Source organism: Spermophilus citellus, assembly GCF_964194105.1.
Source record: "Spermophilus citellus genome assembly, chromosome: 5".
Lineage (NCBI taxonomy): Eukaryota > Metazoa > Chordata > Mammalia > Rodentia > Sciuridae > Spermophilus > Spermophilus citellus.
Window position 1 is genome coordinate 52,997,759 of NC_138186.1, and position 25,082 is coordinate 53,022,840.

General features: G+C 57.9%; 1 protein-coding gene across 2 annotated transcripts in view; it reads right to left on the bottom strand.

The window, feature by feature from the left end:
• Nucleotides 1-4,406: 4,406 nt before the first annotated feature.
• CPNE5 (copine 5) overlaps nucleotides 4,407-25,082 on the bottom strand; it is an 88,405-nt gene continuing 67,729 nt past the window's right edge. For both annotated transcript variants that reach the window (XM_081295425.1, XM_081295424.1), the window contains 11 exons: nucleotides 24,902-24,943; nucleotides 22,401-22,476; nucleotides 16,768-16,821; nucleotides 14,241-14,302; nucleotides 10,342-10,388; nucleotides 9,379-9,560; nucleotides 8,353-8,480; nucleotides 8,025-8,127; nucleotides 7,318-7,375; nucleotides 6,795-6,868; nucleotides 4,407-5,719 (listed from right to left, as the gene is read on the bottom strand). In XM_081295425.1, the coding sequence (XP_081151551.1) occupies nucleotides 5,501-5,719; nucleotides 6,795-6,868; nucleotides 7,318-7,375; nucleotides 8,025-8,127; nucleotides 8,353-8,480; nucleotides 9,379-9,560; nucleotides 10,342-10,388; nucleotides 14,241-14,302; nucleotides 16,768-16,821; nucleotides 22,401-22,476; nucleotides 24,902-24,943 (1,045 nt within the window). In that variant the 3' untranslated portion in view covers nucleotides 4,407-5,500. The remainder of the gene's footprint in view (nucleotides 5,720-6,794; nucleotides 6,869-7,317; nucleotides 7,376-8,024; nucleotides 8,128-8,352; nucleotides 8,481-9,378; nucleotides 9,561-10,341; nucleotides 10,389-14,240; nucleotides 14,303-16,767; nucleotides 16,822-22,400; nucleotides 22,477-24,901; nucleotides 24,944-25,082) is intronic.

The following is a 25,082-nucleotide window of genomic DNA, read 5'->3' on the forward strand; positions in this document are numbered from 1 at the left end:
ACTCAACCACTGAGCCACATCCCCAGCCCTATTTTTGCTTAGGGCCTCCCTAAATTGCTGAGGCTGGCTTTGAACTTGTGATCCTCCTGCCTCAGCCTCCCGAGCCCCTGATCACAGGCTGCGCCACAGCTCTGGGCTTGTTTCATTTCCTCTTTTCTGTACTGTTGAGGAATCCGAGGTAGAGAATCATCCAGGAACCTCCCCCGGGCCAGGGGGGTCAGGGTGTGGCCGGGCGTTGGCAGCTGGACCGTGGGGCAGTGGTGCCAGGGCAGCAGGGGCGGGTCTCTGCAGGGGCGGGCACGCATCTGGGTGCACTGCAGGCAGAGGCTGTGGGAGGAGGAGGCAGGGCAGGCGCAGGGAGGTGGCCCAGGGGTCTGATTTCTACCCTGTTCTTGTGTGCCTGACACAGAATGGAGCCCAACGCCACCTTCCCTGGGGGGCTCCCGGGGGGGCCCCCGCGCGCCTGCTCCGAGCGGCCTTGGCGGGGCTCTGCGGGCTGGTCCTGCTGGCGGGGCTGCCGGCCAACGGCCTCCTGCTGCTGGTGCTGGGCCGGGGCCCGGGCTCCCCGCGCCCGCTGCTGGCCCTGACCAACGGCCTCATGGTGAACGTCGCGCTCTCCGACCTGCTCTTCCTGGGCTGCGTGGTGCCCGTGCTGCTGCTGAGCTTCCTGCGCCACGACTGGTGGCTGGGCCCCACGGTCTGCACGGCCAGCCAGGCCATCAACACGGCCACCATGTTCTGCACCTTCTACAGCATGGTGGCCACGGCCCTTCTGCGCCACGTGGCTGTGGCCTGGCCCGGCGCCCCCCTCCCTGCCGGCCGGGGTGCCCGCCTGCTGCTCTGCGGGGCCATGTGGGTCCTGGGTCTCACCGCATCCCTGCCCAACTGGCTGTTCCAGCGGGTGACCGTGGAGCGACAGGCCTTAGGGGCGCCCGGGGCCCAGGCCTGCCTCCTGCTGCTCAGCCCGGCTCCGGCCTCGTGCTACTTCGCCCTGCTGGGGGCGCTGGCCTTCCTGCCCTGCGCGTGGGGCCTGGGCTGCGCCTTCGGCCACGTGGGCTGGCTCCTGCGGACCCGGCCGCGGGGTCCCCCAGGGGAGAGCGTCCGGGAGCACCGCGAGAACACAGGGCTCGTCCTCCTGGTGCTGCTGGTTTTCCTGCTGATGTGGGGGCCCTGCTCCGTGCTGGGCTATGTGGCGGCCACCGGCCGCCTGCCCGACACACCGGTGACCCTCCTGGCCTACTCCAACTGCGCCCTCCTCTGCTTGTGCCTCTCACGCCCCTTCCGAGCCGGGCTCAGGGATCTTTGCCGCAGGCGTCCCAGGGCCGTGGGAGGGGCTGCTGCAGGGAGGGACAGCACCCAGCCTGGGCGCTCAGAGCCCCGGGAAGCCCAGAGGGATCTCAGCCGAGAGGCTGCTGGGAGGGTTGAGGTTCAGGGGCAATGGGGGGAGCCCAGCTCTTCCATCCACCAGTAGGAAGACGGGTCCACGGGGGGTGGGCAGCCCGCAGCTGGAGCAGTGGCTGAGTTCCAGCTCACATGTGTAGGTGACTAGGGAGATAGGCTGGGACACCCAGACCCCTGACGCCGCTACTTTGGATGAGCTTAGGCGAGGCCTTTCACCCCTCCATGCCTCAGTTTTCTCATGTGTAAAATGTGGCCAGGAGACTGCCTCTTTCACAGTCATGAAGATGAATGAACCACCTTAGTGCATAAGAGTGTGGGTCAGGCCAGGCGCTGTGGGGCACCCTTGAAATCCCAGCAACAGGGGAGGCTGAGGCAGGAGGATCGTGAGTTCAAGGCCAGCCTCAGCAACTTAGTGAAGCCCTGAGCAACTCAGCGAGACCCTGTCTCTAAATAAAATATAAAAGGTGCTGAGGATGTGGCTCAGTGGTAGAGTCCCTGGGTTATATCCCTAGTACCAAAAAAAAAAAGTGTGGGTTATTATTACTATTATGATTTTCCTTCTTTTAACTCAGAGGCATTTGAGATGAATGAATCAGAGGGGTCAGAGGGGCTTCCAAAGGCAGAAAAGCAAAGGGGTGACCTGGGAACCCACAGCCTGGCAGAGTCGGGGCCTGGGGGGGGGTAAGTGGGAGCCAGGGGAGAGCTCAGAGTTGGGGCCCTTCTGTCCCCTCTCCCTTCTCTGCCCTACCCCCAGATCAGTCCCACACATCCCTCGGCTGTAATGGAATGAGAATGCAGTCTGCACGGAGTGGAGCTGGGCTTGTTCCGTGTGGTTCCTCCTCCCAAGGTGGCTTGGCAGGGCTCTTCCCAGGCCACACCTCCCCACCCCTCTGCTACCCCACGTTCCTGCTCTGCGGCCTCCCTCCAGCCTCCTTGGGGCAGGCCTCAGCCTCCTGTTGGCCTGGGAACCTGGAAAGTTGTCTCTACTGAAATTCCCAAGGCGCATGTTTTGCTTGGTAAGAGGGCTGTCAGCTCCACAAGCGCGTGTGTGTACACACACACCCCCACACACACACAACTGGCTTTGTGGTCAAAGGCTTGGGAAATATTGGGTTGAACCAAGTCAAACTTGTCCCTTGGCTGCAGAACTTGTCAGAGCCTTGAATACCCTCCCAGAGAGGCCCAGAGGAGAGGTTTCCCCAACTCCGTGCTGGGGAACCAGAGTTCTGTGGCACATACGTGGAAAGAACCCAGGAGAGGAGCTAGTGTCAGACACAACAGATGCTCCCCACGTCCTGTTTCAGGGCAGCAGCTCTGAACCCCCGTTTCTCTGCTGGGCGGCATCTCCTCTCGATACTTTCCCGTGGTGCCCAGGCTGAAGTACAATGGGCCACCGGTTATGGGAACTTCCTTTCTCCGACGCTGTGACCCCACCCCGTTCCCACTCAAAGCCTAACGCAAGTCACAGGGGCATCTAATTACAGAGACTGCCGTGAATCAGCTCTAATTTACTATAAAATCTTAAGAAGTAAACAAGTCCCAAACTTTTGGTATAATTAGTGCTGAATTCTTCTGATGTGCGGGTTTGGAATGACTGCCCAGAGGGCTGATCTGAGGGCAAACTTGCTGGGAGAAGACAAAAAGTCCCCCTTCCCTGGGACCCTGGTCCCTAATGTCTACTGGGACCAGGAGGAGGACAGCACTTACTGTGTACAGCAGGCCCTGGGCATGTGCACACACACTATGACGTGCCTACCTGTCACTCTGCTTGACCTGACAGTTCTTCAGGGAGGAGAGACAGGCCCCTGCACAGAGTAGCAGGAACTTGTCAGGGGCACGTGGCCTGTGAGTCATCTAGGTTGGGCTGGGAGCTCCCTTTTGGTGCCCCCAGGCCCTGGTCCCTCCCACTGGCCTGGCACCAATGCTCCATGGTGGCACTGATCCCCTCCTCATTTCCCTAGATCAGGGCTTCTTTTGGGGTTATGACTGCATGTGACTCAGTGTCTCTCTCACTGAGCAGGGCCTGGCTCAGTGTTCAGTAAATACCGGTTGAGAGATGAGAGGTCAATTGCAAGAGTCATCCATATGCTTTACAGAATTTGATCACGTACTCACCTCTCATCTCCTCAGTGGTTCTCGGACTCACCAGAATAAATGTCAAAAGCCTTATCATGGACTTCATGACCCTATGCATTCTGGTTTCTTCACCTCTTTGACCTCATCTCCTGCACGTTCCCTTCCTTAGCTCCAACCACATTGGCCTCCTTGTTCTCATTCAAACACACCAAACTCCTACCTCAGGGCCTTTGCACTCGCTATTCCTTTTGCTTGGAACCTTTTTGCCCTAGATATCAGCATGGCTCCCTGTCTCATGGCCTTAGAGCTCATGTCAACTGTCACCTCCTGGTCACCTCATCTAAAATGCTACTCTACCTGGGCATGGTGGTGCACATCTGTAATCCTGATGCTTAGGAGGCTAAGGCAGGAGGATGGAAAGTTTGAGGCCAGCCTCAGCAATTTTGCAAGACCCTGTCTAAAAAAATAAAAAAAGGACTAGGGGTATGGCTCAGTGTTAAAGTGCCCCTGGGATCAATCCCCAATATTGGAAAACTAAATTAATTAAATAAAATGCCACTGTACCACTGTCTATCCTGCCATTCTCTTACTTCTCTTCGTAACCCTTGTCACCGCCCAGAACTGCTCTGTTAACCTGTCTGCTTGTGTGCCATTGTGTTTTTCTTATCTGTGTTGTTGGAGGTCCCCATGGAGACGGCCTCTCTCTGTCCACTGTGGCAGCCCCTATGCCTAGGCCCAGGGCAGTGCTCAGTGAATCCTGGCTGAACTGAGGACAGAGAGAGAGAGGGGAGGTGGGCTGCGACAACCAGCGGCCCTGTGCCACAGAGAACGGCAAACAAGGTCCTACTAAAAGAACCAAATTTACTTCAGTTTAAGGCAAATTCCACACAGACGGCCTCAGAGACAGTACAGGACCAGACGGCAGAACACCACCACCACCACCATGCACGACGAGATGAGAGGGCGGGAGGCCCATGCGGCAGGACGGCATGCGAGACCTGCGCCCCAGGTGGGGGAGGCGGGCGGCGGGGCGGGGAGACCCCTCCCACCTTCCCACAGCAGGGGCAGGAGCCCAAGTCGGAAGGATGGGGTGTACCTGGGGTGACAGAATGGAACAAGGTGACCCTTGAGCCAAGACGGCCTGGGGTAAGGGTCGCGCCGGTGAGGAGTGGGATGGGGAGCTGGACATGGAAGCCACTACAGAGGGAAACCCCGGGACTATCTGGTCAACCCGCTCCCCATAAAGGTGCGGAAACCGGGGCCCTGAAGGCGAAGGGCCTCGGGGTTCCCCCGACAGGCAGGGGCGGCGTGGCTGGAACATAGCATTCCTGCCTCCTGTCCCCAGAGAGAGCAGGGCGAGGGCAGGGGGCCTCGAGTGGACACCCCGGAGGAGCAGGGACACCTGGGGCCGGGCGTCAGCTGTGAAAGTGCCTGCAGCCCGCACCAGGGAGAGGCCTGGGCATTAAGTCTGGACAGCGTCACACGACCTGAGGTCCCAGAAAGGGCTGTTAAAAAGCCTGACCCTGGGCCAGCACAGCCCCGCTCAGGGGGCTGCAGGGCTCCCCGGCACAGGGTGCTCCTGGGAGGGTCACAGGCTCAAGCATTCCTGCAGACCCATCACCTCGGGGTGCACCACAAATAGGGCGTTAATTGGAGGGGGATCCAGGATAGGAGTGGACAGCTCAGGAGGATGGGAGGGCCCTGGACCAGGCCCAGGCTGGGTTTCAGGTGCTAGATGAGCAGAGGGGACTACTGGCAGTGATGGGGGGCGATTACCCCCATTTATACCCTTCTGGCTGGACTACTGGGGAGTATCAGGAAGCAGAGGGCTTGAGCCCAGGACCCCGCGCACCCCTGCGTTGAGGCCAGGGAATTGGGGAGGAGCCTCCGGAGGCCCCTCCCCTGCCAGCCTCCCAGGCACTCCGATGTCCAAAAGGTTGGGTGGGCCAATAGCAAGGGATCTGGGGACTCAGCCTACTGGCCTGGCCCCCCACTCCCGGGGTACCTGCCTGCACAGCCAGGCTCAGATGTGCGTGTGCAGCGGGGAGGCAGGGGGCGTGCGGGCTGGGGACTGCGGCGGCGAGGGCTCGGGCGCTGCGGGCGGGGGGCGCGGGCGGATGCCCTGCGCCTTCATGTAGGACACCAGCTGGTCCGGGATCTCCGCCAGCACGTCGCGGGCCAGGCGGGCCATACTCAGCACGTGGTTGCCTGTGCGATCCACATAGTCCCTGAAGGGCACGAACTGGCAGGCGGGAAGGCAGGGTCAAGGGGTGGCTCCCTGGACCCTGGTCTCCCAAAAATGCAGGACTGGGGTCATGTCCCACCCCCTCCAAGACCCTGCCCACCTCACTCAACTCCCCTAGGTGAATTCCCCCAGGGACCGTCATAGTCACTGTTCTTTCATTCACTTAAAAAATACCCATGGTGTGTCTATCCCATGCCAGGCTCCACGGCTCAGGAACACTCCTCAATCTCTGACTCTGGGCACCGCTGTGAGCCCTTGGAAGGTGCTGACAAAGCACAATCCCCTTTTGGGCCCCAGCCTCCTTCCAACTCTCCAACAGAGCCCTGGCTCCCTGTCCCCCTCTCCTTCTATCTTTGAGGCTAATCTGGTCAACACCATAGTCAGGCTTCTCTCCCTTCCTCCCTGCAGTACCCCCAAGGGCTCACTCCCGCCCCAGGGCCTTTGCTCATGCTGGTCCCTCATCCCAGACCACCTTTACTCTGGGTTCCATCCCTTATCTTTGTTCTCCAGTTTGTAAACCAATGGGTTATGAGAATGTCCATTTTGAGGTTCTGCATTTTGGGGTTCTGCATTGCCTGTGTACTGGGGACATGGTATGCAGGGGATTCAAAGGGACACGTGCTTGCTGAGGATGGCTTCCACAGCCTGGCCAGATGGGAATTCCCTGGGGACAAGGCCATTGCTCTTTCCATTTGTGTCCTGCGTGGCGATGTGAAGACACCAGGTCACTGAACCACACAATGCCCACTCCTGCAGAGGGCTGTGGTGACACTAAGGATAGCACCTCCACCTTGGAGGGTTTGCATGTCACTGGGAGGCCACCAGGCAGGAAACAATAGAAAGTGCATGGCCAGGGAGGCCTGGGGTGCAGGGAGGGCTGGCAGAGCATCTGGGTTGCAGGGGGACATCAGCAATGTTAGGGGAGAGCCCAGCCTCGGGAGAAGTGTGACTGGAGGGACTGACTCTTCCCTTCTGTGATGGCCAGGCCCTTCCCCAGGAGGCCTGCGGAACCCCAGGGGCTCAGAGGGCTGGAGTCTGCATTTCTTTGCAGCAGGCAGGGTCTGGGCTTCACCTGGACAATGTCCCTCTCGGCCAGCTTCCCCCGGGAGGAGATCCGCACGTCATCGCCGTCCAGCTCTACCATGGCTGCGTGGGGAGGAGTGACACGGCGGGGAGGGGTTAGTGGTGGACCTGGGGGATGGGTCTGCAGACTTGTCCTCCAGTCCTGGGCTACACCAGGGCAGAGGCCATCTGCGGGGCCCTCATGTCAGATACGAGGAAGCCAAGGCTGGGAGTCAGGAGGAGGCCAGCCACCGAGCCCAGGGGGATCCCGCCCAGGGCTCCTGCTTCCCACCCTCCCCGGGTTCCAGGGTTGGAGGAGAAAGGAGCGGCTGGGGCCTCCTCCCTGCAGCCTAGGGGTGAGGGCGTGGGGTGCACACCTGGACACACCCCTCTCTGTGCAAACAGACACACCCAGACAGTCACACTCCCAGGCCTCAGCGCTCACTGTCTGGGGCTCACAGGGCACTGGGGCTCTGGGGAACATGGGCGGGGGGGGGGGAAATAGGGAGGACAGAGGGGACCTCGGGACTCACCATCGAACTCTGCCTGGCCCACGCCAATGATGATGATGGACATGGGAAGTTTGGCAGCCTGAGAGACAGCGTGGGGGCGGTCAGACCCAGGGGGCCAGGTGAAAGAAACAAGAGATCGTGGACGGGGCAGGAAGGGGGGGTCCACAGAAAAGAGGCGGGATGATGGACAGACAGGGAGAAGTACAGAGAAGGGGGAGAGAGAGAAGGGAACGGAGGCAGGGCCCAGGGAAGAGGGGTGGGAGGCAGGGGGCAGGGGGAAATGGGTCACGGCCTGCTTCTGTGCCCACTGTCCCCTCTTCTGCCGTGGGCTCCCACCATGTGGGCCCCTCTGTTCTGTGCTTTGGAGGAAGGACTAGGGCAGCTGTGGTGGAAGACCACCGAGCAGAAGGAGCCATGGCTCCCCCCAGGGCCCCCCCTCTACCTGGCCTGGCTGGCTGGGGCCTGGGCAGCAGTCCGAGAGACAGGTGAGGGAGGGAGCCACAGGCCTCGGGAGGGAGGGACCACTGGGTGTGACTAAGAGGTGGGCACAGAGCTCAGTGGCCCAGAGCCCCTTCCATCCACCACCCCCACACCCCACACCCCGGCCCTCCCCGGAGTCCCAGGAGACACGCAGCCAGCAGCCAGGACGCGACGAGGGCGGGGAGAGAACTGGGCCCCACCCAGTGTCCCCCGACTCCTCCCTCTGTGTCTCCACCCTTCTCACTCACGTTGACGATGGCCTCCTTGGTCTGCGCCATGTCCGAGATGACCCCGTCGGTGATGATGAGCAGCACCGAGTACTGGGAGCCGTCCTGCACGGCCGCCGCGCTCCTGGATGGGCGATCGAGGGCTGAGGTCCTGGGGGCCTCTGGCACGAGTCCCCCAACAAGGACCCTGAACTTTGATGGGGACAGATTTTTGGAGAGGAGGGGTCTCTTCAGAGTTGGGGTTCACTGAAAGAGGGTCCGCAGGAAGAGAGATGCGCCATCCAGGGATGGCAGGCCAAGCCAAAGGCCCTGTGGGCTGCGGGAGGGAGCCCAGCGGCCCTGTACTCACCTGGCCACGTGGGTGACCACAGGGGCGAAGTTGGTGGGGCCGTAGAGCTGCACGGTGCGCAGGCTGCGGTGGTAAGCCTCCAGGATGCCATCGATGCCGCAGCACGACGGGTTCTCCTGGTTGCCGTTCTGGGGCACAGGGGATGGAGAGGCTGAGCCCAGGGAGGAAGGAGGGGGCGGGGGGACAGCAGCCTGGGCCCCCAGAGCTGCCCTGAAGGGCCAAACCTGCTCCTTGCCCAGTGCCTGCTCAAAAAGGCCCTGGAGAGCTGGTGCGGTGATGGATCGCAAGTTCAAAGCCAGCCTCAGCCACTTAGCAGGCGCTAAGCAGCTCAGTGAGCCCCTGTCTCCAAATAAAATACAAAATAGGGCTGGGGACGTGGCTCAGTGGGTTAGCACCCGTGGGTTCAATCCCTGGTACCAAAAAAAAAAAAAAAAAAGCCCTGGAGAGCCGGATGCTTCCCTTAGGCACCCTCTGGCAAACCCTCCGAACCCTCATGAGTAACTCAGGAAGGGCCTGTGACTCCTCTGTCCTCAAGCGTCCTGTGCCCAGCATGGCACCTGGCACATCCAGGTGCAGGAGTAAGCTATGAAGACTGACTGTCCCTTGCTCATGGGAGGGAAGGACACAGGAAGGGAAGGTGGTCTGAGTGTCATCTACACAGGGCCAAGGAGCCCCACACGGTGCCAGGTTCTGTCACCAGGGGAACCCACCTCACCCTATCTCAGCACCCCCTTATCTTCTTTTGGGGGCCTGGGGTTAGGTCCCCTCCACCTGTACCTTCTCAGGAAGTGGGAGCCCAGAGCCAGCTGTGGGCAGCCCAGACTTGGAGGAGAGGGACTCATGTGCAGGGAGGGCGGGGGGTGTGTGGCCAGAGGCCTTGACACTGTCCCTAGGCAGAGCAGGTGCCAAGTCCCCCAGAGGCTGTGCCTTAAGTCCCCAGGCCTAGCAGAGCAGCTGACACCCACCTGGGCTTGTCACCACACCCCTGGCCTAGTCTGCACCCAGCCCACTCCTGGGACCTCCTACCAGTGGGAACTCGTGCGACACCCTGCCGTCAGGGGGCAGCTTGGCTCCGAAGCCCAGGGCGGGGAACATCTTGTCGCTGTCGTAGTGCTGGATGATCTCCCCGACCGCAGTCAGCGCCAGCGCGTAGGCGTTCAGCTGGTAGGGACTCATGTAGTGCAGGGACGTGGACTGGGAGGGGTTCCCTGCGACACAGGACACAGGGACATCTGCTGGCCTGGACCCCAGACTCAGCATGCAGAGGGGGTGTGGAAGGGCACCCTAACTTGTCTTCATCCATCCTTGACACCTGTTTCTCAGAATGTGTTCAATCCTTCAGTGTCCCCAGCTGCTGGGCCTTCAAAACGAACCTGGAATCCCACCTCTGCCCCCCACAGGAGCACTGCCCTCTGCAGCCTCCTGATGGGCCTCCCTGCTTCCGTCCACCTTGTGCCTACAACCCCACGCTCAGCTTCCCGGCGGAGTTCAGCGGTTCATTAAGAGGCAGGACAGATGACCAAGGTGCCACTGCTGTCTCTACCTCCTTGTTGTGTGACCTTGTGTAAGTTCCTTAACCTGTCAGCCTCAGTCTCCTCATCAGTAAAATGGGGATAATAGTTCCTACTTCCTAGGATGGCAGAGAATTAAGCAGGTGTTATTAATGTAAGTGTTGTCGCTGTTATTATTACTAAGCCCCCCCCAGTTCAGCTAGCACCCCATGATGCTGGGCCCTGCAACCCTAAGAAGGGTTTCTGACACACGAGAGGAGGGTAAGACCGGGGCATGATGCCCAGGAGCCCAGATGTGCAGTGTCAGTGTCTGGCCGAGGGAGACGGCCGCATCCTGGTTGTGTCTTGGTCCTGCAGGCCTCAGGGCCTCTTTTCTTGGTAAGGAAGTGGCCAGAGAGCGTGGAGGAAGTGGCTCGTGGTCAGGTCAGCCACGGGGGCCCTTGAGAGCTGCTCCTCCCTCTGCCCATCCCCCACTCACCATTGGAGGCTGTGAAGTCAATGGCCACCGTGAAGTTGATCTGGGTCCTACAAGAGGGAGAACAACCAGGGAGTCACCTGGAGAGAGGGAGGGCTGTGGGGAGGGTGGACCTTGCTGGGCAGGGAAGGAAGAAACTGGCTGCCACTCCTCCCAGTTCTGAGGCTGGGACAGTAACACCGGTCAGGCCTCCCCCAAGGGACTGCCGTAAGCAGGAGTCAGGCAGCGCAAAGGCTCTTCGTAGGTGATCTGTTCTGTGTGGGCACATGGCCACCTTCCTCCCTTCCTCCCTGAACCCTGCCCTCTGGGCCCACCTGAGTGGACCAGGTGAGGTCTGGCCTCAATGGGTTTCTAGTCCAAATTGGAGTCTGATTCAGGATTAAAATGAGTGACTAAAAGACAGACATGATACATCTCCTGAGGGAGGGGCGGGATCCCACCCGTGAAGCTGTCTTGCCAAGAAATCTGACTGAGCCAGGTGCAGTGGCACACACCTGTAATCCCAGCAATTTGGGAGGCTGAGGCAGAAGGATCCCAAGTTTGAAGCCAGCCTCAGAAATTTAGCCAGGCCCTAAGCAATTTAGTGAAACCCTGACTCAAAATAAAAAAAATAAAATGGGCTGGGGATGTGGCTCAGCGGTCAAGCACTCTGGGCTCAATCCCCAGTACCAAATAAATAAATAAATACAAGGGAACAGAGCACATGTTTAAATGACACCATGCAGGATGCAGCCAGCAGAATCCAGCCTGGGGAAACCACATGGAGCACAGTGGAGAGAGGTCCATACTGGACAAGATGTCCAGCCGCGTCGGCATCACCTGGGAACCTGGGGGCTCTTGGGTCCCCTCCGGACCTCCTGAGTCAGAATCTCCTGGGGAATGCAGGAATCTATTTTAGCCCTTCATGTGCTTGGGGGAAACAACAGATGAAAAGAGAATTAAGAGAGAAATCCACCAATCAATATATGGATTTGCCTAGATTCCTGACTCAAACAACTTTTTTTAGTACCGGAGATTGACCTCAGGGGCACTCCACCACTGAGCCGCATCCCCCAGCCCTGTTTTTTATTTTATTTAGAGACAGGGTCTCACTGAGTTGCTTAGGGCCTCACTTTTGCTGAGGCTGGCTTTGAACTCCTGCCGCAGCCTCCTGTGAGCCACTGAGATTACAGGCATGAGCCACTGCCCCCAGCTAAAACAAAACATTTTTTAAACACTTTAAGACAACTGGGGACATTTGAATACTGACTAGATATTTGGCACTAAGGAACTGCTTGATTTTTTTTAGTGATTATGGTATTATTACCAATTATGGACTATGGTTTACTTTAGTGATTCTGGTATTATGGCAATGTTTTACAAAGAGTCCTTATATTTTAGGGAGACATCCTGACACCTGAGACCGGCTGAGCTGGTAACTGCTAGAGCCTGATGGGGAGCCCTCGGGATTCACTCTGCCTTCTCTCCACTTTTTCACGTTTAAAATTTTCTATAATAAACTGTCAGTTTGGAGGGTTCAGATCCAGGTTGACACTCTCTGAGGGCTGTGTTCTAAGATTGTGTCTCCAGACACAGAGAGAACAAAGTAGATCAATACCTGGGCCCCTAATGAAGTCCAGTCTTGTGGTTCTCAGACTGTAGAGAGCGTAGAGAGAAGATTCTGGGCTCCAGTCCCGAGATATCAATTTAGCTGGTCAGGAGTAGGGCCCCAGAATCTACCTCCCTAACTAAGATCTAGAGATTCTGAGGAGGGGGTGGTGGGATCACATTTGGGGAAAGTGCTCTGGTGGCCCTGAGTTGGGGCTTCCGGGCATGCGAGGAGGCAGACCTCATCTTGCATTTAGCAAAAGGTCCCTATCAGAACCCACAGCTGACCCTACAGCTCAGCTGCCCTTCATGGGACCCTTGTCCCTGGGAAAGGTCAAGGACATGGTTAACAGGAGACTCAAGTCAGGGTCTGCTGGCCGGAGACAGATGTCCCCCCACAACACGCACTCTTCCCCCTCTTCTGTAGGCTGAGGGTGGAGCATTCCACGGACTCCTGTCTCTAGGGGACAAGGAACCACAAAAGCCTGGAGCCCTGGGTGACTGGTGGACCATCTCCCCACCCAACCCCGTCCCCGGATGAGAACCAAGCATGTATGAATTGAGCCTTGAGGTCTGGGGAACACAACAGAGAAGATGAATAGGGCAGCATTCCATCTGCCTTATTCATCTTCTCTGTTGTGTGTTGTCACCTCTCCGTGGTGCAGCCCCTTCTGTAAGGAATTGTGGCTCGTGGGGCTCAGGTGTCCAGAACTTCCTCCAGGACACGGGAGGATGCATGAGGTGGGCCAGAGACCAGGAGGAGAGGGTCCCCAGACAATGCCTCCAGCGCTTCCTGCCTGGACACGCAGGCCGGGCTCTCACTGCCGAGCCAGTTCTCTTACTCAGGTTCTCCAGGGAGTTTGGAGAGAGCGTGGGGAGGGAGGCTGGCTCTGGGCCAGGGCCAAGGTGTTAGCTTTGCCAGTGGCCTGGCCTGGGAGGGCTCCCTCTCACAAGACCTCACAGCATTCGGCCCTTTCACCCCAGCTCCATCCCACCCAAGTGAGGGGCCTGGCAGGGCCAAGATTAACCACTAAGGGACAAAGGCAGAAAGTTGTGACAGTGGGATCCCAGCCACCATCTAGGTGTGTAAAATGGAGACAAGGTATACACACACACACACACACACACACACACACACACACACCTGCGTTCTGTAAGTGGCAGGCGCTATGCAAATGAGAAGGATAAACAGGGTGGAAATGGTTTGAAAATTACCCGGATGCAGGGGCTGCCAGCTTAATGGGTCAGAGGAGGTAGCAGGTCTGATGGGGGAGGGAGCAAGGCCAGGGAGTGGAGCCGGCTAGGAAGGGCCAGAGGAGGCTTCTGGTGACCGCCGGGAGGGTGTGTCTGTGTGTGTGCTCAGTGGCTAGGACACTTGCAACCTTGAGACTGTGCAAGTTCAAAGCGCAGAGAGTCAAGTCATGGGAAAGTGTGTTTATCATCCAGGGCCCGACCTCTCCCTCTGCCCTGGAGGACCAGGCAGCCAAGTGCCTGCTCGGTGTCGGGGACCAGCCTCTCTGGTAGCTGCCCCGCCTGTCTCCTTTCCAGGCAGGTGCAATCGCTCACCTGCCTGCACCTGTGGGCTCTCAGCTGCCCACGCCCTGGCCTGGCAGGGATCACACCAGACAGGCCCTTTGCTTAGGGTCAGGCTCTTTCCATGAGCTGCTGGCCAGAACCTCCTGGCCTCGCTGTGTGTCTGGGCCTGGATGCCTGCCTCTCTGGTCCTATCTGCCCCTTAAGCTCGTATTTGACCACCTGCTGTCCCTGGGTCCTTCTCTTGCTCATCCCCTAATCCTGCTGCCCCTTACAGATGATCCCTGATAACAGCAAGCCACCGTTGCCCCCGCCCTGACAGATCAGGGGTATGGGATGCACAGAGCTGGAGGGGACCTTGACCTCACATACTCTATATAATCTCTTTGCAGAGGAGGACACTGCTGCCCAGGGAGGGAGAGGGACTTGACCCAAACAGTCCAGCAACTTTACGGCAAAGAGGGGCCTACAGTCGGGGTCTCCTGACTCCTGGTCCAGGGCTTTTCCACTTCCCCAAGCCCCTTGCTTCTTTCTGTCATGGTGTCCCCAATACCTCCAGGCTCCATCTCCACGTGGGGACACAACCCAGGCTGGTCTCCCTAGCTCAGGATCCAGGGGCAGACAGGGCTCTGGAGCGGCTGTGTCCGGTCAGACACTGGGGTGTGCTCAGAGCCCAGTGTCACAGGTTTGGTCCAGGATCTCAAAGAGGCCAGGGTGGGGCCAGAGCCCCAGATGGGTCGGTGTAGGGGCCCCTCCCCCTCCCCAAGGCCAGTTCTCCTCACCCTCCTTTGATGTAGTCTAGGAAGGTGCACTCGGACTCCACGGCAAAGGACAGCAGAGTGACCTTGAAAACAAAAGGGGGCTTGGTTAGTGGGAAGCACGGGGTGGGGAGAAGGTTCATGACACTATGTGACAGCTGACACGGTACAGCATTCAGCATGGGCCACTTTGGCCCACGTCACTGCAGGCCGTGCCCCTAGCAACCCCCTGAAGCCCTATTATTATCTCCATTTTACAACAAGGAAACTGAGGCCCCAAGAGGTGACACAGCACATTAGGAATACTGTCAGGATGTGGCAGGGTGGGATCTGATCCGGGGTCTAATTTCAGAGCCTGCGTTCTTTTTTTTATTTTGGGGTACTGGGGATTGAACCCAGGGGCTTAACCACCGAGCCACATCCCAGCCCTGTTATATTTTATTTAGAATCAGGGTCTCACTTAATTGCTTAGGGCCTTGCTAAGTTGCTGAGGCTGGCCTCAAACTTGCCACCTTCCTGCCTCAGCCTCCAGAGCCACTGGAATTACAGGCGTGAGCCTACACTCTCAATCTTGATGTCAAACTGCATCCCAAAGGGTCCCACCTGTCACTGGAGCCCAGGGGCCCAGGCCAAGGGCACAAGTGTCCTCTGAGTGGGCGCTGGCTCTCCTGCCCTAGGATCCCCAGGGTGGGGTGGGGAGGAGAGAGGCTCTTGCCTGGCACAGGACTAACCACTGCCAACACTAACAAGCTCCGTGCTTCTGTCCACCTCTAGGGACCCCGAGACGGGCCTCTTGATCTGTGCTTATCTTAGACCTCCCTGCTCCTCCTCAGCCCTCCATGTCTCTCAGCCCCCACCCTCAGGCCCAAGACCCTCGGAAGCAGCCAAGACAGGCCGCCACGGGGCAGCTCACGACAGCAGGGGCTTCGGGCCCGGGAGACCATGGAGCTGGGCCTCCTAAGGCAGGAAAGTGAGGCAGGGCCAAGCAGGGCCCTTCTCCCTCAGAAGAGAGCCGGCGTCTCTGGGAGCCTGGACACGACGCCAGCTCACAGGGTGCGCCAGGCCCAGGGCCACAAGACGTATGAGCCTTTACCTGAGCAAAGGGAGGGTCTGCGGGTGCTGAGCTGGGCCCCAGGTGCCCCCATTCACCGTGCTGGGCACCTGGAGGAACAGCTGAGTCTCCTGAGCATGGTGACTCTCAGGAATGGACAATAGCCATGGCTTCGCCCCTGACTGAGTGCCATCAGGCTCCCTGGGGAGCTCTGAGGACGTCCTGCAGCCCAGGTGGGGACCTCCAACCAACTATCAGAGTTTCTGGGACGACAGGGCAGTTCCGGAGACCTTAATTTACCTCTTCACAGGACTCTAACCTGCAGGCTCTGGGACTCTGTGTCTGGAGACACTCAAGAGTCTTTCTGCTCAAAGTGCGGGCGCTGGATAGAAATGCAGACGCTTGGCATTTTAGTGAGATCCCTGGGGGATTCTGCTCCCAGTAAGGAACAAGAAGCACTAAACAGAGCCCTGGCCTGAGCCTGGGCCTCCTAAACAGGACCCCAGGGAACTGGCCCAGGCATCTGTATTTTCACAAGCACCTTGGATCCTGGTGATTTTTTTTTTCTTTATGGTGCAGACTGGGAAATGCTGGGAGTTGGCCATCACAGGCGGTGTGCGCGTGTACATGTCCACGTGCATGTTTCTTCTCTCTGTCCCCCAGCAGAATAGAAGCACCAGGGACCTGGGTCTGTCCTGTGTCCAGCTGTATCTCCTGAGCCTACAGCAATGCCCAGTGGATGGCAGTGCCCAGAAATAGGTCTTAAAAAAATGCACAGATATTCTGAACACCACCCTTCAGAAGCCACTGGACCTGGGTGGCACCCCTGGATGGCCGTGGTCGAGCAGGGGTAGTGCTGCCAGCAGGCGCCAGGCCTAGGGTCCACAGTGGTGTTGGCCGGGCGCAGTGACACACGCTTGTAATCCCAGCGGCTCAGGAGGCAGAGGCAGGAGGATCGTGAGTTCAAAGCCAGCCTCAGCAACTTAATGAGGCCCCAAGCAACTCGGCAAGTCTACTAAAATATATATTTTTTGAAAGGGCTGGGGATGTGGCTCAGTGGTTAAGCACCCCTGGGTTCAATTCCTAGTACCAAGAAAAAAAAGAAAAACAGGTGGTGCTGATGCCATCTCTGTGGCCTTCTGGCTGTGTGACCCTGGCTGAGTCACTTCCCTCTGGCCGCCTTGTTTCCTCTTCATGGCAAGCGGGTGCTCACGTCTGTCTGCCTCGCAGGGAAGCAACCTGTGAAAAGCACCTCACTGGGGGATTCCCCACAAATGCAACTCTCCTCTTCCTGCAGGAAGTCCTGCATGCGGTCTCTCTGTGATCCAATGCCTCTCATCTGGTCTACACGTCCACCCCCAGGCTGCTGCCCTATCTGCCCAGTCTTCCTGGGTCAGATTCCCACACTCTGCAGGTAACCACAGGCACCAGAGCCTCTGTCCCCAGGCCAAGCTTGGGACTCAGAGCGCGGACACCCAGCGGTATCGAGCAGGTACTCACCGTGCCAGAATTCACGTATTTCTTTTTCTTCATTTTCTTTTTTGGGTTGATCACCTGGAGAAACAGACCAGTTATGGGTTCCCAGTGGTCAGGGAGGGGCCCTGAGGGCTCCCACAGACCCTGGGTGTGGCCCAGGCCCCTCCCCGGGCCGGTGTGGGGTGCAAAGACCACAGAGTCCAGGGAGTGGGGCCAAGGGAGGTCCTGCGGGAGACCGGCCTTCAGTGACACAACTGTGCTCCCCGCGAAGACCGGTGTCCACCTCGAACACAGCTGGACTGCTCATCTAACCTTCTCTCCCACCGCTCCCCAGACACGTCCTCCACGCAGGAGAGCCAGAGAGGGCTCCGTGTGGCAAGGCAGTCCTGTCTGTGCCTGCCCTTCGTATCGGCTCAGGTCGCTTCTCACACCCCAGGCCCCCTCCTTTCCCTTGGCCTCGTCCAATCCTCCCTGCTCCTCCGCAGGGCCCAGCCCAAGGGCTGCCGTGGGGGGCCTTTGAGGCTCCCCTCTGGGTCACCACCTCGACCCACAGAGGCTCCTTCACTATCATCATTGGGCTACATCCCCAGCTCTTTTTTACTTATTTATTTTGAGACAGGGTCTCACAAAGTTGCTGAGGCTGGCCTCGAACTGGCTATCCTCCTGCCTCAGCCTCCCAAGTCTCTGGGAGGCAATGTGGCATCCGGCTGTCACTGTAAGCTTTAACTTCCAAAGCCACACCTGTGGCCAGATGCTTTATCACAGGGTTAGGCACACAGTAGGTGCTCAATAAAGGCCCAGTGGGATAACTCAGAAATCCCACCAGGGACAGGTCTGCCCCCAGGAGTCATTTGGTAATGTCTGGAGATGGTTCTGGTGGTCACTGGGGAATGGGTGGGGGCCAGGGACAGCCAGAAGGGACAGCCGGGGACAACAGCCACCACAAAGAATGATCCAGTCCCAAACGTCAGAGTGTGGAGGCTGAGACCCGGGCCACCTTGTCCTGGGGCCTCCTGCCAGACCTGGCTCTTCCCCCCTCATCCTTGCCAGCTCTTTGTTCCTTTTTTTAACAGGGTAAGTCTGGGCACAGCCTTTCCCTGGCGACTTCCACACCTGCTTGGCCACCTGGTGAACCCCACCTTTCCTCTCCCACAGGCCTGTGCTGCCCCCAGGGCCTGCAGCTGCATCTCTGTGATCTTTCCTGTCCAAACGAGTACTGATAGCTACTTCTGGAGATAAGGAAAATGGGGCACAGAGATACCAAGTGATTTGAGTAAGGTCACACAGCCATTTGGATGATAAGGCTGGAAACCAGGCTTCCTGCCCCCAGGCCAAGGGTACAGGAGTGACACCCAGATGCAAAACACAAACATATCCTCTCAACACATGTTCATAGGGCGGGGCGACCACTTCCTCTCCCTTAGAACTGTCACTCTTGTCCGAGAAATAAGATACCTCTTCAAGGCAGTAAGTGACAAGGGACACCACAGAGGGGGAGGAAGAGGAGGAGTTGAGGGAGGAAAGACCATGGGGGGCAGGGGGCAGTGAAGGCTCCTGTGGCAGCAGGTGGCATTGAAGGCAGACCCTGAGGGACAGGAGGCTTTGGGTATGGAGAGGTCGATGTCAGAGGAGATGCTTTGGGAGGAGAAGCCCAGAACTGGGGTCGGGTTTGACTGCAGAGCCCCAGGGTGGAAGAGCCAGCTGGGTGGCTGGACAAGCCAGGAATGCCAGGGACAATGTCTGAATGTCACCCAGCTGCCAGCAGGAAACTCCAAGGACCTCTAGGCTAGTGGAGGACAAGATCACAGCAGGCTCTGGGGTGCTGGGGCCTGGTGGGGGTGAGAGCCAGGGAGGGGGAAGAGGGACATCCAGCGGATGTTTGCCTGGTTCTGCCACCGGATAGCTGTGTGACCTTAGGAGAGTTACTTAACCTCCGTGTGCTTCAGTTTTCCCAGCTGTAAAATGGGCACGGAGAGCACCTACCGCAGGGAAAGGAATGGGGATTAAGGGAGTCAGTGTACGTCAGTGCTCAGAACCAGGTGGACCGTCGTAGGTGCTGTACAGGTGTCAGCTGCTATTCCAATTCCTGCACCACAGGAATACAGGTGACGGGCAGTGAGGACCTTGGGGTGCTGGGACAGGTGTGGCAAGAACAGCACTGTTGAAAGTGGCCAATGGGGCTGGGGCTGTAGCTGGGTGGGGAGGGGCTTGCCTACACCTGTGAGGCCCGGGGCTGGATCCTCAGCACCACATGAAAATAAGTAATGGTAAAATAAAGGCATGCTGCCCACCTAAAACTACCAAAAAAAATTTTTTTAAGTGGCCACACATCTTGGGCCTTGGGGGTGGCTGCAGAGATGAGGGACAGTAGGGATGGGGTGATCCCATAGACAAGAGGAGCTGGATTGGGGCACAGGTAGGACATCAAGTGGGTGACTGGCAAGAAGTGCAATGGAACTGAGGGCCTGGAGAGGAGGCCAGAGTCGCCTTGGAGGGCCCTCTTCAGCCACAGGCACTCGCTGCCCAGGGCTGGGGCACTTCCAGACCCGCTCATGGGGTGGGGCTTAATGAGCAGGTTCTCGGGGAGCCAACGCCTTCCCCGAGGCGCTGGACTGTTAGAACCTAGTGTGTCCCCAGCTTCTGCTGAGTCCAGCCCCATCCTCCCAGCTGAGGGGAGTGGGCGGACTCCACCGGCCCTGGGTGTGTCCCCTTTCTTTGAAGGCTTGTGTGTGGCTGAATGAGCTGCCGTCCACTCTGTAATGCGACTCTTAGGACGTCAGAGCTGTGGTTCATCTCAGATCTTCTGTGAAGTGGGCACTTCTTCAGATCTGTTTACCCACAGGTTTCCTGGGCTCCCCACAGCACACCCTCCCCCAGGGAACCGCCTCTCCAGCCCTGTGGCTGCCACCAGCTCCAGCAGGGCACCAGCGCCCCTAGGGGCCACCCAGGGAACCTCCCCACTCCACTTGGCCTCCTCCTCCTTCCCAGAGGCCACCAGGCCTCCCAGCACAGGTCTGGGGTCTGCCCTCCCGTACACCAGGGTGCCGAATGGCTCTGGCATACAGAAGTGAGACACTGTCCCCCACCACGACTTCATGGCCTTCATGGGGGGGACAGTATGGTGAAGAGGTAATAGTCACAGGGTGCCCAGGAGCACTCTGGGGTGGGATGGGCGTGCCCGACCACAGAGCCACATTCCCAGCCCTTGTTAATATTTTATTTTGAGACAGGGCCCCACTAAGTCGCTCTCCTAGAACTTGTCCTCCTGCGTGTGCCACCCTACCTGCCCTAGACAGGAAGGGGAGTCTGCGGTCAGACTACCACTCACGTGCCCACTTCAAAGATCTGCTTCAACACTAAACAGTCACCTTTGAGTGGCAACGTGGAAGATGTGCTTGTGGTCAGGACTTCGGGCCACCCCCAGAGCTCTTTAGGTGCCTGTCATGAAGACCCACCCAGGGGATGATAAAGATGGTGCTGGAAGACTGAGACAGAGGATCCGATGTCAGGACGTTCAGGTGGCAGAGAGTAATGTTCAGTGGTGGATGAGATGTGGGATGGGGGGTGTTCTGGATGACTCCCAGCCTGTGCTAGGCAGTGGGAGATGCAGCCAGCTGGCCAGGGGCTGGGCAGAGCTGAGGGAGGCTTACCCATGAGTCAGTTCTGGAAGGCTGAGCGCAGGAAGGGGTCAGCAGACAGCGAGGCCCAGGAGCCTGACTCCCGGGGCAGCGCCAAGGACCCAGGGTGGGGTCTTAACTGGTGGGCAGCCTCCTCCTTCTTTGGGCAGTTCTGACTATAGCAAGGTCTTCCTGGGCCCACCCCGGCCTCCCAGTGACACCCCCACACAGCCGGCCCTTGGGGCTGCCAATGTGGAGTTCCTCTTCCACTTAGTTCTCACACGACCACGTCTCTTGCTGATTGTAAAGAAGCAGAAATCAACAACAGAGAAGCAAGGTCATTCCAAGGCTTCTGCTTTGGGCCCAAGAGAGCATGGCCTCTTTTGAGCACCTTTGGAAGCCAAACTCTAATAGGAGACCTGACCTCTCCACCTCCTCAAAGAAGGTCCCAGCTGGGCGCAGTGGTGCCCGCCTGTAATCCTAGCAGCTCCAGAGGCTGAGTCAGGAGGCTCGCGAGTTCAAAAGCCAGCCTCAGCAACTTAGTGAGGCTCTGAGCAGCTCAGTGAGACCCTGTCTCTAAATAAAATATAAAACGGGCTAAGGATGTGGCTTGGTGGTTAAATGCCCCTGGATTCAATCTCTGGTGCCCCCCCCCAAAAAAAGAAGGCTCCAAAAGGGTGGAGTCTGCCCCTCTGCTTGGGTAGGGGTTGGGGGACACAGACAGCCCCTCCCTTTGTCAATGCAGAAAGCAAAGCAGTTTCCAGTGTCAGCTCTTCAGAGAAACCCAGCCAGCCTCGCCTTCACAGTTAACAGCCTGTGAGCACGTGGCACGCACCTCATGGGTGCCCAGCAGTGCCAGGGGGCCGAGGGGCAGCAACAGAGAGGGCTGTCACCTCGCTGTTCTTGGGAAGTCTAGCTGGAACACAAGACCTGCCCGCTTGGAACAGGGACCCGGTGAGGGCATGAAAGGGACTGAAAATTTGGAGGGACTAAAGGATTCGGGTTCCGCCAAGGGATCCAAGCCAGCACATGAAGCTCACTAGCAGAATGCTGAGAGCCTGGGGAAGCGCCATGACAGTAGAATGGCTTGAAACGCCAAGCTCCCGGCACACAGGCGCCCAGCAAATGACATCGGAAGCCTGCGCAGGCAGACCTCTGGGCCGGGCGCTGTTCCATCAACTTATTTAATTCTCAGTTTGCATGGAACCACACCAGGGGCCTGGGAGCTCAGCCAAGGTCACGGGGCTAGAAAGTGGCAGAGTCAGGACACAGACCTCAGCAGTTATTGGGGTTGTAAGGACCTGTGTGGCTTGGCTTGAACTGTGACAGCTGTGGGGGTCCAGGACAGGGAGGAAGCACAGAGTGGCTGGAAGGAACTGGAGGGTCGCTCAGAGGAGTAGAGCCTGAGCCAGGTAGGAAGGAGGGGAGGGTGTCCCTGTGGGGACAGCACACAAGCAAAGGTTCAGCAGCAGAAATGTCCTGTGAGGGCAAATACCATCTTCTCCAGAGAGATCGGGGCCTTCTCCAAGCCCCCAGCTCCAGCCCCAAGGAAGGTCTCCTGACTCTTTCTGGAAAACGTAAGATGCCCCACAGGCTCCGAAGCTGTTACACCTTGAACTAAGATCTCGGGTCTCAGGTCCAGCACCTTTTTAAAAAAATATTTGTTCTGGAAGAACCCAAGACCTGCACATGCTAAGCATGGGCTCCGCCACTAAGCTCCACCCCCAGCCTGCCAGAAACTTCTGTGCTGCCCCCCACCGCCCTGCTCCTGTGGAAAGACCGTAGGGAGGCTCAGGAACTCAGGGATGTGGAGTCACAACAGTTGTTTGCCCTTTGAATCGGCTACTTCATGGAACCATGTGACTGGTAAGTGAGAACTCTCCTCTGTGACTCTGACTCCTCAACTATAGAATGAGACTCACCAACACCTCCCAGGAGAGCACACGAGGTCCCCAGCCAGCCCAGAGCTCACTGTGGCCCTCACCATGACAGCTGCAAGCCACCCATCCCCAGAACAACCCCAGGCCCCAGGCGCCTCACCTCATAGATGTTGAACTGGCTCTGCCCACGGGCCAGCTCGCGGTAGCTGGTGGTGAATTCCCCAATGAAGTCGTGGCTGCAAGGCAAGATGGCTGCTGAGACGGAGGCCCAGGCCGCAGGCAGCCTCCGCCCATCCCCAGCCTCTCAGGTATCCCTCCCCTGGCTCCCGACTCCCCTGGGCCTCCACTCCAGGGGCACATGCCACTAGGGAAGCTAGGTGCCTGGGGAGAGAGAGCCCAGTGTCACTCATGGAGCAAGAAAACCCAAGGGTCACCTAGCAAAGAACAGGATCCCCGAGGAATGAGACCCACTTCTACTTGGATTCTTGGTTGAATAAGCCAACAATAAAAGATATTTTGGCGGACAATTGTGGGACATTTGAATATGAAATGAATATTAGATGGCATTCAAAAATTATTGTTCAATGTGTCAGGTGTGACAATGGCATTTGAAGTTATGTGGGAAAATGTCCTTGCTTTTTTAGACATTCCCAATGAAATATTTAAAGGCAAAATGTCATGATACGATTTACTTTAAACTACATTAAAGCAGATATGGTGAAATTTAACCATTGTCAAATTCAAATGATGGGCTTAAAGGTGTTCATTAAAGTTTTCTCTCTGTTCTTCTGGGTAGTTGTAGTTGGACACAATACCTTTATTTTATTTATTTATTTTATATGGTGCTGAGGATCAAACCCAGGGCCTTGCACGTGCTAGGCGAGTGCTCTACCACTGAGCCACAACCCCAGCCCCTTTTCAATAACATTTTTATGCCTTTTTTTTTTTTTTTTTTTTTTTTTTGAGGCAGGGTCTCCTTCTGTTGCCCAGGTCCCTGAACTGCTGGGCTCTAGCGATCCTCCTGCCTCAGCCTCCTGAGCAGCTGGGATTAGAGGTGTGCACAACAAAACTCAGCTTTTCTGTTTGTTTCCTTCCCTTTTGATGCTGGGGGTGAAGCCCAGGGCTTCAAACATGCAGGCAAGTGCTCTACTACTGAGCTCCAGCTCCCACCATCTCTTCACAGTTTTTAAGTAGACAATTAAAGCCATATCCCGCCAGGCAGCTGGGAGAACTTTCTGTAGCGTCCACATCTTCTAGATGTGGATAGCAGAATGTAACAAAAGCTTGTACAAAACAGACCCCCACCTTGCTCCCAGGGGCTCCCTCTCATCTCATCTCACTGCCCCTGCTGGAAGGCACTGGTGAATGTGCCATGTGGGGGTGTCCTGGGGCCTTGCCCTGCCTGCAGCCCACATGGCAGTTGTGTGTGTGTATTTGTTCTCTTTAGACATCCACGGCAGCCGAGTGTACTCTGACACATTACACATGCGTGGAGTCTCACTGACTACGTGTGTACGGTCCTCAGCCTGCTGACCCAGTGCCACCTGGTGGCTGCTCCCCAGTTGACATGGAATATTCCAGGTCAAGGAGAAGCATGGGGAATGCCAGGGTAAGATGAGGCAAGTCACGGTCCCGGCATGGAGCTGGTCCGTCTGGCAGTGAGGCCGATGGAGGGGGACAGGAGGTGGGAGGAGAGGAGGGGACAGCACTGCAGTGGCTCATGGCAAGAGCCCAGGTCTCACCTGCAGCTGCATCTGCCTAGCTCTTAAACAAGACGAGGCACTGCCCTACGACCACGTCACAGACCCCGAAGGCCCCGACTGTGATCATGGGGCTGTGAAGGCTCAGGGACACCCCTGGGTATCACTACAGCAGGGACAGGTCAAAAAGTCAGGATGACATGTTTGGCTGTGACTCAAGGGACAAGCAGGAGCCAGTGAGGATTCTGGACTGGAGCTTCCCGGGGCCGTTCCTAAACTGTCTGCTGATTCCTAGCCACACTGGCTCCTGGGCACTGCCATCTAAGAGGGGAAGGCGCTGGCTGCCTCCAGACCCTGTGGGACCCGCCCTCCCACCCGCCAGCCACAGCCTCATGGCTCTGAGTCCGATGATGAGCATCCAGCTAGCTGCAGCCTGCCCCTCCGCCCTCCTCTCCACAAACAGCTCCTCAGATGAGCCTAGGGTCACACCTGCGTGACCAGCCTCCCCCAAGACTACAGGGAGCCCAAGGGCTAAGCGCATCTTCTGCACCTCGTTTACCCCACAACACCCAGTCCAGGGCCTCATGGGGAGAACATGTGCATGAACCCCGAGGGGGGCCACTGCTACTGCACCTAGAACATGCAGACTTCACAAAATCCAAAATTCTCTCCACCATGGGAATTGCAGGCACAGGCTGGCCACTGGCAGCTATTTTGGGGAAAAGGGGCCTCTCTGCTCCGGCACCATCTCTTACAGGACAGAGGTCCTCTAGTGCCTCAACAGAACACAGATGGAGACAAGTCAGCAATCCTCCCTACAGGTGACCTTCCCTCACCACCAGAGCTGCCTTGGGTGGGGCCTTGGGCACAGTCTCCCCATATGAGGGCAGGGCCAGTCCTCCTCCCCCATAGACTCCCCTCCCCACTCCCCTTCCCTCCTCCTGTCCTCCAGTGCACTTACCTGCCATCTCGATCCCAGTCATACACCTCCACCTTGATGGTCCTGAAAGACAAAAGAGCCCTTGGGGGGACGGGCCTGCGCCTGCACCCATGTGGTCCTGAGGGCGGGCCCTCCTCATCCCCAGGACCAGCAGGACCGAGGGCTCCCTGCAGGCTCCAGGGTGTTGGGTGGGGGGTAGCAG